Raw genomic sequence first — 12,865 nt, forward strand, 5'->3', positions numbered from 1 at the left:
GAAAATCTTCCTCTAAAGTTGCTGGATTAGTCCAAGACATCTCAACACATTTTATCTACCGCATCATCTTAAAATCGACATGATCCGAACTAAAGAGAGATAAGCACATTAGTTCAACCTCAATTTTTAATCGATCAATAAGCCGAAATGTTAGGAGAGCATAGTGAAAGCCCGATACCTTATTCTCGGGGAGATCATCTAGATGGATCCTAAATCTGAACCTTTTAACATATCCCGTTATACTTATCTTCACTCAAAGGCTAAGGCTAATGAGTTATGAACTAATTATGATATATTAACTGCTATACACCATATTAATTCTCCGATGTGGGATTTCTTTAGCACAACTCACACTCACACATGCATCCTAACAATCTCCCCTTCACACGTGAGCTTCCCTTTAATTTAGATATCCTTCTGCATCAAGAACTAGATAGGCTCCCTCTTGGTGATCTTCCCAAGCGAAAAGTATTGCGCTTCTACTGTGCGCTCTTAACACGAAACCTAAAAGGAGCTTCATCCATAGGAACTTCTTCTTCTTCTTTGAAGGGGGCTTTGTAAGACAATGGCCAAGAGGATTCTGTCACAAATTTTTTTTCATCCGATCCAAAGATCCAAGGTTCCAAAGTCGCCGAATCTTGGACCTCTACCATTCCAAGGAAGACAGATGCCATGCTGTTGAGTATATGAGCCATCATACATTTGAGAATTTAAAAAAAAAGTTATAAACTTACTGTACTTTTACCAATTTAATCATAAACCTTTTAATTGTGCCAATTGAGTCATAAACACTTTCAAGTATTGCTAATTAAGTCCATCTGGCCAATTTTGATTGCAAATCGCTAACATGGATGCCGGCCGTCCTAAGTGATATGATCGACGACGACCAACGCTGACATGGATAAATTTTTTTATATTTTTTTAAATATATTTCTTATTTTATTTATCTTTTCTTCTCTTTTGCTTCTTTTTTCTTCTTCTTGTTTTTTTTTTTTATGGTGGCCCGTAAGGGTCGCCGAGCCCTTGCCGGGTAGCAAAGCCCTCATCGACCGCTGGTAAGGGCCGCGATTCCTAGGGTTGTCGAAGAAGTGAGGTGGGTAGAGGCAGAGTGGAGGACGGAGAACTCTCGAGGGGCGAGGTGAAGACGATGATGGAGAGATTGGATATCTTCGGTATCGCCGACAACCCATACCCCAATTACTCTAGGGTGATGTAGAGGCGACGCTAGTGGTCGCCTTGAAATTCCCCACCCCCTCTCTCTATCGCGACCTCAGATCCACGGATCTTCATCGCCATGCAGAGGCAACGGCGGTGGTTGTGGTTTTCCATAGCGGCCACCGTTGCAGCGGCCATATCCTTAGATCTAGGGTTTTTCCTTTTCAATTTTTAAACTATTTGAATTTTCTAAATTTAATCGAAATTTCAATTTTTTAGTTGTATAATTTCATTGACTCTTTCACTCTAGAGTGTACCAAACACTTGATAGATAAAATATGTCAACATTTACTATTCGAGGGATTTTTCATCTCACTTTATCTTATCCCATCTTAATTGTTACCCTGACAATCAAATATAACCTCGTGTTATTTATGTGTTAATCATACCAAGTCATATATGACCAGAAAATGAGGATGCTTTGCTCATTGACCCCCTAGATATGTCATCGTTGAAAAGGGAGGATCACCTTGCGATCGAAATCCGATTGTATGAGAATTTGATTATTTTTATGAATCGGCATACGCAATACATTCAAACAAGAGAGTTCGTCACGTTAATGAAATACCAAAATCATGAGACTCGAAATACATTTTCTTTTTTCTCTTCCACTTTTTCTAATCCTAAGAATTGCCATATCAGCATCTCCATAAGCACTGTGCAGTACTAACGATGGAAAAAACTTAGATTGCACAAATCATGTGATTCAAATGACTTAATTGATTATTGTAAATAGCCAATGAGAAAAATGGCCTTTGGAAAGGACTTATAACATGGGCTCTACAACAAAGCCCAGCTAACCGATGGCAGAAATCCATCAGCAATTTCTTGTGTTAGCGCATTTTAACTTTACCTTGATCTGACAAACACCCTTTAGAAAAATGAAGTGGAAGATGGAAGATGTAAGATGGAAGCAATTCCTTTTGGTGTCAAGAACGGAGACAAACCGATCTGCTGCTCAACCCCTTCTCTGCTGATGTTTTCTTGCCCATAAAGATTGGAGAACCAAACTCTGCGCCCTTGTTTCTCTCTCTCAGACTAGAGCACCGAAAGTTGTCTGAATGCTTGTACATCCTGGTCCTCAAATGAGGATACCCATCAGCCTTATAGTGCGACGGGTCGAAGATTGGGCTCTCTTTGTGGGCGTTGCCGAGACGGGTCTTGCTTGCACGCGTGGTGTTCGATGAAATGTTGATGGTTGCCTGCTTCAGCGCTGCGGCGGCTCTCAAGCACCTCTCTATCACCCTGGCTTCCTCTTTGAACCTCTCTCTGATGTCCTTGAATCCAGATAAAGTTCTCCGGGGTTTTGATCCATCTGTGGGCTTTGAAAAAGCTGAGCTTGTGTGTGGGATTCTCTGACAGTCCAAGCACAGGTTTCTCCATCTCTCCAGGTTGAAGGCGTTCCTCTTTGCATCATCAGATAGACACGAATATGCCTGACCTCACAAATAAAAGTTGCATATTTAGGTCATTGCGCACTTTCCCGCCTTAGCAATGAAGGGCTAGAGACTCTTCGAACACTCGATTAATCACCGCACAAGTTGTGATAGTCTCCTATCCAAGTACGCGGGGGGAAAGAGCTGGTAAAATTTTAATAGAAGTGAGCCCTGAGCGCTGGAATGACACATTGATTCCATTTCTGGTTGAGGTGAAGTTGGAAATTCTTTCAAGAGTGATCATAAATGTGATGGCACCTAACCAGTAACTGTGTGCAGATGTCTGTGGGTGGCATGTGAGATTCTTTAAAAACATCATGGTCACGAGGAAACCAAGACACTGAGAAATGGTTCGAGTCCTTTTAGCGTAGTTCAAGGAACATCGGTTCAGATTCTACAACTTCAAGCAAATGGGTAGAGGTCATTTATCTCTTGACCGTGTCAAGATGCGCTACTTTGATAAAATGATGACATGATTCACTAATTTTTTTCTTTTACAATTAGAAGCAAATCAAACAGTATTAAGATTTTACGCTCGTGTCGTGAATTGAAATATAATAAATGGACATACGATAAAGAATCTCTATCGCAAATACACAATATAAAGAGGTCATGTGAATTTTCTTAGGGAAAACACCACCAAAAATCCCAATTTATGTCACTTGTGACAAATTTACCCTAAATTTTTTTTTGTGACACGAAAAACTCCAAACTATGCCACTTGTGATAAATTTACCTTGAAATTTTTTTTGTGACACGAAAAACTTCAAACTATATCACTTGTGACACATTTACCCCCACAATACTTTGGCCAAAGGGCATTTTCGTCTTTTTCCTTTTTCTGTTTTTTTCCTTTTTGTTTCGGCGAGGGCGACTCTCGCCTGACGCCAGCGAGGGCAGCCCTCGCCCAACCCCAACGCCGGCGAGGACCGCCCTCACCGGCTTTCCTCCACAATGGCCGGCGGAGGGAAAAGAGAAGAAAGGAAAAAAAACAGAAAAAAAGCGAAAATGCTCTTGGGCCAAAGTATTGTGGGGGTAAATGTGCCACAAGTGATATAATTTGGAATTTTTCGTGTTACAAAAAAAAGTTTAGGTTAAATTTATCACAAGTGACATAGTTTGGAGTTTTTTGTGGTATTTTCTCATTTTCTTATTAGGAGAGCACTTTTGGGAAATTTTACCGTCCCCCCGTAGGTGTTTTTACGGGACCAATCTTGCATTCAATGGGGATAGTTAAATAAAAAGGGTAAAACCGTAGTCCATCAAGTCCGCTTTGCAAAATCGGTTTTGTATCATGACTTACTAACGTTAGAAGAAGGTTACGGACAAAGTAAGTCACGGACGCAAAATCGATCGAATTTACATTTAATTAATAAAAGTTACGATGAATAAATAAAATCCACCGATGTACACGTTGCAAAACTTTACGAAATATTGTGCTACCAATTATGATTAGTTACTTAGTTTAGTAACAATAAGACAAAGGAAATTTGCCATTAATTTAGGTAGATTATTATTTTACGAATCATAGAATCTAAAGAACTTATGACCCCAAGAGGGAAATTGCGCCCTCTTGAAAAATAAGCTTTGCAATGATATTTTACGAACAAATCACTATTAGTGAGGACAAATATCAAAGAAAAGTTACGATCCATTATAGGTAATTTGCTAATTAGAAAAAGAATCTACAATTAACTTAGATGTATTACTAATTTTTTTGTGATATATTACGAATCATAGGACCCAAAATAGGTAAATTATTACGTGTGAGAAACGTTGTAAGGTACAATCGATTATATAGGATCCCACCCCGTTTTGGAAGGAGTCAAGCTACTTATCTAATGTCAAATCAAGCACATTGCCCCATATGTTTTGGACTAGTCTCTCTATTGGAATCAGTATACAGTAGCCATTTGAGAAGATGGTTCAAGCAAAGAAAATTCTATGGAAGGAAACTACACATCCTGTGTTCAAGCAAAGAATAATTGCTGGAACAATTCAAGAATCACACTGAACAGTAAAAGGAGTCAATCATCGGTGAACATCTCTTACCTCTGAGACGAGCTTGAATGCATGCTCAGCTTTCGGATGATGATTCTTATCTGGATGAAGCTGCAACGCTGCCGCAGAATGGGAGAAAATGATCACATTGTGCATAAGCTACGCATCTCATACTTCATCTGAGCCAAAAAACTCACCTAGCCTATGGTACTGTTTCCGGATGGTATCCAGCTCTGCATTCTCTTCTACCTAATGCAGCAGCCCCGTGAAAAGAAAACCGAAGAGTGAGACAGAACGAGCAGGACCCAGAAAGAGAAATGCTTAGCCCACGAGAGGAAGAGAACCCGGGAAAAAAAACGTACTCCGAGAAGGCGATACCAGTCGATGCAGGGCGGTCCACGACGTGTCCTGTGGGAGCATGCGATCGCGTGGTTGGAGGCGGAGCAAATGTCCGTCACCAGCCGGGACTTGGCGGCATCGGCCATGGCCTCGTGCTCCCCCAACTTTCCCATCAGCGATCGCGAAAGATGGAGAAGAAGAACGAACGAACGAACGAACGAATGTATGGTTAAACAGGTGAAAAGAGAGTGACCAAAAGCGAGAGTGCAAGCTCATACATTTTCCATGGTGGGTTTGGTGGTGTTAATGTGCTTGAAGGAGGTTGAAGAAGATGAGTGAACACATTACAGAGGTGGAGTGGTTAAAAGAGAGAGGAGAAAGAGAGAAAGGTTTGGGATTTTTGAAAGTGGATCGGCTGGTGATGGAATTTCACATGTTAAGGAGGGAGAGAAGGGAGAGATTAGCGTTAATCATGCCACGTGGCTTGCTTAGAGGTGGTGAGAATAGAGAAGATTTTGGCCCCCCTTCCGTTTCGGTACCCATTCAAGGTTTAAGCTTGTTAATGGGGGGAGCCAATAAATTTCTGTGTGGTTTTTTTGAATATTCAAAACCGTATTTCCAGTGTTCCTTGCGTTTTTTTGCTGATAATTAGGGAGCTGCATTCTTGGGAAACTCCGAAAATTCGAATGTAAACTGTTGGTACGCTAATCGTGATCGGTAGAGCTCGGTCGAGGTCGAATTATCGGAGGAATCTGGGTCCGACGGATCCGTTTCGGACTCGGGGATTAGTAAGATATGGTGTAAACTCGAGATATATTTATCGAAGATGATTATTCCCTTCGTAAACGAAAAGGAGGATCGAAACGCTTCGGTTAATGTATACTTGGTGCATCAAATTGATTCAACATCAATGTGGTTTGATGAAGCATTGATGAGAAAGTCCGGCATGGGACCAAGCGGACAGCCCTTTTAACTATTCTCAGCGGCTGGTAAGGTACAAATATTGAATTTAGGGCGAGCTCTTTCACGTGAAATTTTTGGGGTGTCACACTCAACCTTGACCTTAGAAAATGCAAACAAATTCTCTATACCCGTGCTCAGCTCGTGAATATTAAACCGAGATGTAATTCTGATAACCAAGTTGAATTGAAGCCGAGTCGAGCTCAGATATATGGAAGATAGCTCGAGCTCACGATGTTAAGCTAGATCGAAACTTTGCTAGAGAAAAGATCTGATTTGATCCTTGATTCTGATTCTAATCACACGGATTGCGGACTAACTGATTCGGTCAATCCGTGCGATGAGATATGCAGAAGATAAAATAGGAAAATGATATCATGTGTATTCTTTTCCGTCTTCTTTTCGTACTATACATGTACAATTGAGATGAGAAATACAACCGGAGTTCCTCCCGAACTATACTCTTTAATTTTCTATCGGTTCCTCGATTTCTATCGTGCTATCAGCGCCTCTTTTCCTAGCCTAGCTTCCGCAAAATCTCCTGAATTCGAAATTAAATTAGATCAACCTCGACTCGTCTCGTATATCAAGTCTTGAATATTCGAATAAATGGTGTTTCGATCATGAATCATGACTTTTTTGTTCTTATATGAATATAAATATGATTTTAGGGGAGACCCACAATGGAAAGATGAATTTTTCAAATAAACTTGTTCGACATGTGACAAGGTTGGCCAAAATTAAGAAATATAAAAAAACGAAATTAAAAGAGATAAAGCGAAAAAGAACATGCGGGCTCATAGGACCCTTCAATGGGTGGGTCCAATTTTGCCCTTCTTTTAAATTTTCCTTTTTGACCTTGTAAACTTGTCCTTTTTAAATATATATATATATATATTTTAATTTCCTTTTATGATATATATTTTAATAGCTCTATCTCCTATTTATTTATTTTTTTGGCTGGCACAAGATGAGACCTCGGAAACAAATTTGAATCATCGAGAATGGAGAAAAAGACCAATTTGTAGTGTCTGAATCTCGAGACATCATTGGACACAAGGAGTCTTGTTTTCTTTTGCTTTGAATTTTACACTCTCCCTTTCCTTTTACTTTTGACATCTTTTTTTAAATCCTATTAACTTATCAAAATTTATAGATTTTGATAAATATAAATCCATCCATGCTAAACTTTTCCTAATTCAGGCATTAAAATACTTTATTTATACAATCTAGTAATCCCATCAGATCTTTTTTCTTTCTTTTTGGCAATACAATACTAAATTCTTATATTTAGCGGTGATGCAATACTCCAAAGATTCTTCTTTGCTTCACTGAAGTCCACTTTCACATTTAACTTTTTTGCTTAATCTAATTCTTACGATTCACAAGTTTTGATCCATTTGTTTTTAAATTTGAAAAGCTCGAAACTTTCACGGTTCGCAAATATCAGTATGTAAATTCAAACATGATATTTCCATTTTTTTTAGAATCCGCAAACCGTTTCGAATCATCGCTAAAAAAGAAACAAAAGACAGTTTTTGACTTTTGCCAAATATTAAGCAAACAAGCCCTTACCTTTTTGTTGGGCACCCCACTGTGTAGCTGCTTTTTGTGCTCTTTGAAGTTTAGGTAGCTAGAAATTTCAAACTGATGATAGCAAACCGGAGTGCTCAGACAGACCCCAAGATTATCATATTCAAGGGTTTTTTGCCTATGATTCCTCATCCTTGTTTGGTGAGTAGGTCTTTTATCAGCTCAGTGATTTTTAGGGCCATGAGAAGATTTTGGCCTTATATAGAGGGACCAATTCCAATGAGCATAGAGGTTCTCAATTCGTTGACCTTACGGATGAAGTCATGTTGGAGCAGTTGAAGCTCCCAACGCGATGCTCAATTGTGAGGTTTGCAGTTTCAAGCCTTATGCTTTCAAACTTAGGTTTTCATTTTCGAAAACCAAGGCCAAGCCAAATCTGAATTTCTAAAACTTACTAGTCCTTTGAACTGATATATGGTTGCAATGTCAAAACTCCTGTGACTCCATGCACATCCTCCTTTCTGAATGCATCAGCTTGATTATCGGTGCGGATTCACAATATGTTGTGCGAACACGTTGGAGTACTCGTTTCATCACTGAAATGACTCAAAGTCTTGCCCATATGACGAAAGTTTGATACTCGGAGAAAAGGGTATTGAAGAGTTGAGTCGAGCCATGTCAATTTCAAATTAATCGACTTTGCATTCACGTGTACCTATCATAGGAATATGTTGCACTCATTGTAGCGGTCGAGTTTATCGTTGAGGAAACTCGCATCGTTATCGGTAGAAGAATTCTCTACTGAATTCATAGAATGGAGATTATTTTTGGCCATTAAAGAATGGAGAGCTTGGTTGATCCTTCTTCTTTACTTTGTGTGTGCTAGGAAGAGTGTTTGTGTGGGTATCAACTCAGAATCAGGCACTCAGAAGCACAGGAATTGGCTCTCTTCAACTGAAAAGTCGCTGTTTATCAGTAGCCCGCTTCTCTTTTTTCCGGTTACTCTTTATCTGCGCATTCGGGCGTGTTTTACATAAGGAGCAGAGCTGTGAAATGCATCTTGTGAAAAGCTTTACAACCAGATTTCTGTTTGATTGCCTAGTTACAGTCGACCAATAAACGCCAGAAGAAATCTTTAACGTCGCAATTATACAGAATCCCTTTCTTTAGGCTTCTCGAAATTGAGGGAGGATGAACACCACAAGGTCCAAATCAAGAATATCTGTTGCAGAAGAAGCATCACCTATGACATTAGCCACCATAACGGGTTCTCAGGGATTCTGGAGGCTCCTCTTCCATGATGCCCAACCCTGTCGTTTCCAAATACTTTCTGATTGTCGTTTCACGGTCGGCCAGGTATGTGTGATCCAGAAAATTGTCGTAGGCAACATCTCCCAGATTCTTTGCAGCCAAGACACTACATGTTCAATAACAGCATCAGTTAAAAAATCACCAGCTAAATTTTGGTTGGCATTAGTTTGAAAGCATCGGCAAAAGTTGCTGTGTATCATATTGACATGACTAGAGGCTGGATCAACTACTAATCCATCATTTCTTTCTTAAGCAGAAAATTTCCAAGACAAGGAAGACTTAGAATACCAGGAAATAAAAACTAAGACAATAGTGCAAAAATGAATAGGATATCTGAACATCAGGTTGCAGTTGCTCCCTGTCTGCATCTACTAGCAATCAGGTGCTGTAAGCAATCTTTCAATAGTCTCAAAGAACTTACCAGTGCCTAAGATAAACGCGGCAAGGTAAAATGTCATCCCGCCATATCTTGTCAATATTGTAACGTCCATAATGTTGAAAATAGATCTCCTTGCTTCCTGCACACACACCAGCAGTATATAAGACGAGGATTTGGATTCTATCGACTCTGGGAGAGGGATGGTAACTTGACTCAATTAATCCCTCGAGATCATGACACAATAGTAAAGAAAGAAATTGGTGATTGATTGATAAACAAGCGACCATAACCAAGTTTAACACTTGAATCCTCTGAGTGAAGTGTCATGATTGGAGAGGGTCAATTGAATCATTTAGCCCTCCAACTGGACAGAATTTGTATCCATAAGACAATTACAGTCAGAGCAGTAAAGCAGAGGTATTTTAGTGAAGTGAACGAGGATTGATCTGTCTACCATCATGTGAGGAAATAATTAAGCAAACATAAGGTACCACTGCTTCCACAAGCTTGTAGGTTGTTGATACATAGTCTCTAAACCTCATAATTTTTTAAGCAACTGTTTCAGTTAAAACATTTCAAGCAACTCATTTCAACTAATGCAAACATATGAAAATTAACCTCTGCTATATGGAATGCACTGTCAAGTATCAAATGAGGCAGGTCATAGAGCGTCTAATTTTAGTTCTCAATGTTTGGAAATCCCAAGGAGATATCACAACTCATTCAGAAATGAATCTTCGCGTCAGATTTTTTGTTCATATTAAATACGCATCCTGCAAACACTTTGTATTGATCGAGAAAATAGCGCATGAAAAATAGGACCCGGTAGAACAAGTACCTCTGCATCTGATTCGGAAAAATTCCTCATCACTATAACGAGAACAAAGCACCTGAAAAGTATTCACCGTATGAATCAGGTCCAGAATTCTATCAGTGAAACAACAGACTTCACTATGTCATAAAACATAGCGAATCCAGGATACCAAGCAGCAGTCATTCCAACTCTCCTGAAAAGATGAAATTCACATACCGCTAGATTCTCGAAGGGCTTGCCATCAAGTGTCTGAGGCCTAACCTACAAGAAGAGAACTTTTTCTTTAATAACAAGAAGTTGAGTGACTGAGTCCGTTCAAAGCGACTACGCAGCAACTCACAGCGAGAAATCGGAACTCGAGTTCCCTCCTGATGAAAGCTGGTATCTTTACTTCATCAAGCAACAGACTCACTCAGTTAGTATCATCAGTGTGAAAGATTAGCTGAATTGCGCAATCTTAGAACCCGATACTAATTCAATGATGCTCTCTCGCCATACCTCGGATTTCTCAACCTCGAAGACCGTAACCACGAGAGTCTCGCCATCACATGGCTCCACACTGAGGCTGGAGATCTCCTGCAGCATCCCAATAGCCGAGCAAAAGTAGGGTTTAACAATGCAGATAACATGATCATACTTGCTCAAAATTCAAGCAATCTACAGATTAAGACCTTGGTTTCGGGTTTGGCGATGCCGCGCTCGAAGAAAATAGGAGCGGCGTGCGCGAAAACGCGCCGGAATCCGTCCAATCTCGCCACCCTAAAGCCAACCAGATCGGGAAACGTACTCCTCGCGCTTCGCTCTGGCCACAAATTCACGATCGCGCGTCAGCGAATCGCAGAGCAAACCGCACAAGGCTCTACCTTCGATACGCACATTCGTATCCAAGAACACACATCGCGCGGAGGAAAACGGAACGACTCGGACGGGACGCTGTTACGTACCGGAGAGCAGAGAACCGAAGCCGCAGATTGAGATGCGGCCGCCGGGGGTGAGGAGCTTCTCGAAGTCGGGCTCGTCGTCGAGTTCGCTCAGTTCGAGCGGGAGCCGGTCCGCGCCGTGGCGGGACATGGTGATCGGAGACGTCCGGCGGAGGATCCCGCGGCGATCGGCGCGGCTTGAGCGGAGGAGGAGCGGATGCGGCCGAGGAGATGGCGATGGAGGTGGAGAGAGGAGATGGGGGGCGGAGGAGAACGTCGGACGACGCGAGAGCGGGCGGTGAATTGGATAGAAGGCGGAGGAGAGAGAGAGATCGGCGGTGCTCATCCGGCGGCGGCGGCGGCGGCGGAGCTCAAGTAAGTGGCGGAATGAGAAAATCGGATTGGCGTGATGACACTGCAAATGCCACGAGACTTTGGCTGTTTTACCAAAATACCCAAAGGGTAAAATTGCCCGCTTACGAGTCATAATTATTTGAAAACTATTTTTCCTAAAAATAACAGCTTATACCGCTTACTAAAATAAATAGATGAAAAATATTTTCATCGCTCACAAAAATATTTATATCAAAATTTTCATTATCTAATTATTTCAAGAGCTCATTTTTTAAAAAATAATTTTCAAATCATTTATTTTTCGTGAAACAAAAGGTGCCAAAAACTAATCCCAAATGAACCAAAAAAAGACGTCATGAGACACAAATAGCGACCATTCAATGGAACAACATGACATGATGTAGGATTAGCAAGAATTAGTCACTAATTATTTGTGCGCGCAATCACACAATGTAATTACACTCGACTTTTGGTCTCTCTTTTCCTCATATAGCCCTAAGACATAAAAAATTCATAATGATCGATTCGATTCACCAATGATCTTTGAAGCACTTGATAACTCGAGAAAAAAAGACCCATCATGCAAGGCAAAAATATTTCTCGAACTCCTCCTTCATTGTCATAGGATATGTGCATTCAAGAAAGTCAGGGCGTAACAGGCACGGTTATCTACATAATTACATATATATATATATATACACACACTCATGATCACATATCGTTTGTTTATGGGTGCTTAATCGGCCTTTTATTTAAATACAAATAATTTCCCTCTAACTTAATCTCTCCGTATCTTGCTGTAGTTTTTCCTGCTAATTTTGACGTTTGAACCGATACTCTAAATTGTACTGATAACTTCACCTTGATCCTACTCTTTATCTCTCTCCTGATCACTATGGAGAATAGAAAAGCAAGTCAAAAGCACCAAAAGGAGGGAATGGTGCTGTCAACGGCACTAGCAGATCACTTTGTGAACTGACATGGGCTCTTTTCAAAAAGTTACTTGCTTTTTTTCTTATGCAAAGCACTAAAGCTATAGAATAATATCCCCTAGAATGACTACTTGTCACAACCTATCGCAGTGGGTGCTTCTATGGCTAATTGACCTAATTTTATAAGGTCAGATATCTCGCCGTTACAAAATATTACAATCGATCTCAAGTTACATTTTTTTACCTGTCGATCAAGTTGCGAGCCACGAGGTCGAGCTTGTGACTCGAGTTGGCATGGCCATGAGAAAAGAGAGAAGCTCATTGGCGACACGGGGTTCCTCCAACTTGGAAAATCCTGGTTTATTTGTGGTGTATTAAGCATGTGATCATTCTTGCTTTATTCCCACCTGCATTCGGTGGCGTGGCTGTAACGGGATCGCGTTAACAAATTTCATATTGTTTGTTGTAATCATTAGAAACTGAAATAACAACTCTGAGAAAGTGATAACAAATTTAATATTGACCAAGTCAGTGAATAAATATATTGAATGAATTTTCTTAACAAGTAAAAAGGACTAAATTACAAACCAAATATAGACTTGCAAAATCGCTACAAAATTGTAATAGAATTAGACATGAGATGAGGTGTGCATTATCAAATCTCCTTAAGG

The 12,865-nt window shown here is 40.4% G+C and overlaps 1 protein-coding gene and 1 pseudogene across 1 annotated transcript; both read right to left on the bottom strand.

Annotated features, from left to right (window-relative positions):
* Positions 1-2,144: 2,144 nt before the first annotated feature.
* On the bottom strand, positions 2,145-5,164 carry LOC130135781 (uncharacterized). The gene is made up of 4 exons (XM_056305534.1): positions 5,015-5,164; positions 4,850-4,901; positions 4,704-4,771; positions 2,145-2,651 (listed from the first exon to the last, which is right to left on the bottom strand). Exons 1-4 carry the CDS (start codon positions 5,162-5,164, stop codon positions 2,145-2,147), a joined length of 777 nt encoding a protein of 258 aa, XP_056161509.1.
* Positions 5,165-8,414: 3,250 nt separating this feature from the next.
* Positions 8,415-11,395, bottom strand: LOC130135727 (uncharacterized; annotated as a pseudogene).
* Between the last annotated feature and the right edge of the window lie 1,470 nt (positions 11,396-12,865).

This window comes from Syzygium oleosum, unplaced genomic scaffold (assembly GCF_021117445.2).
Source record: "Syzygium oleosum isolate NSW1041296 unplaced genomic scaffold, Sole_v2.1 Sole_v2.37, whole genome shotgun sequence".
NCBI lineage: Eukaryota > Viridiplantae > Streptophyta > Magnoliopsida > Myrtales > Myrtaceae > Syzygium > Syzygium oleosum.

What these genes read in the sequence shown, in the direction of transcription:
- LOC130135781 (XM_056305534.1), bottom strand. Translation starts at nt 5,164, where the DNA reads ATGGGAAAGTTGGGGGAGCACGAGGCCATGGCCGATGCCGCCAAGTCC. An exon ending in ACTGGTATCGCCTTCTCGGA is followed by an intron (nt 4,902 to 5,014) that starts GTACGTTTTTTT and finishes CTGCTGCATTAG; the next exon opens with GTAGAAGAGAATGCAGAGCT. An exon ending in CATTCAAGCTCGTCTCAGAG is followed by an intron (nt 2,652 to 4,703) that starts GTAAGAGATGTT and finishes TTGTGAGGTCAG; the next exon opens with GCATATTCGTGTCTATCTGA.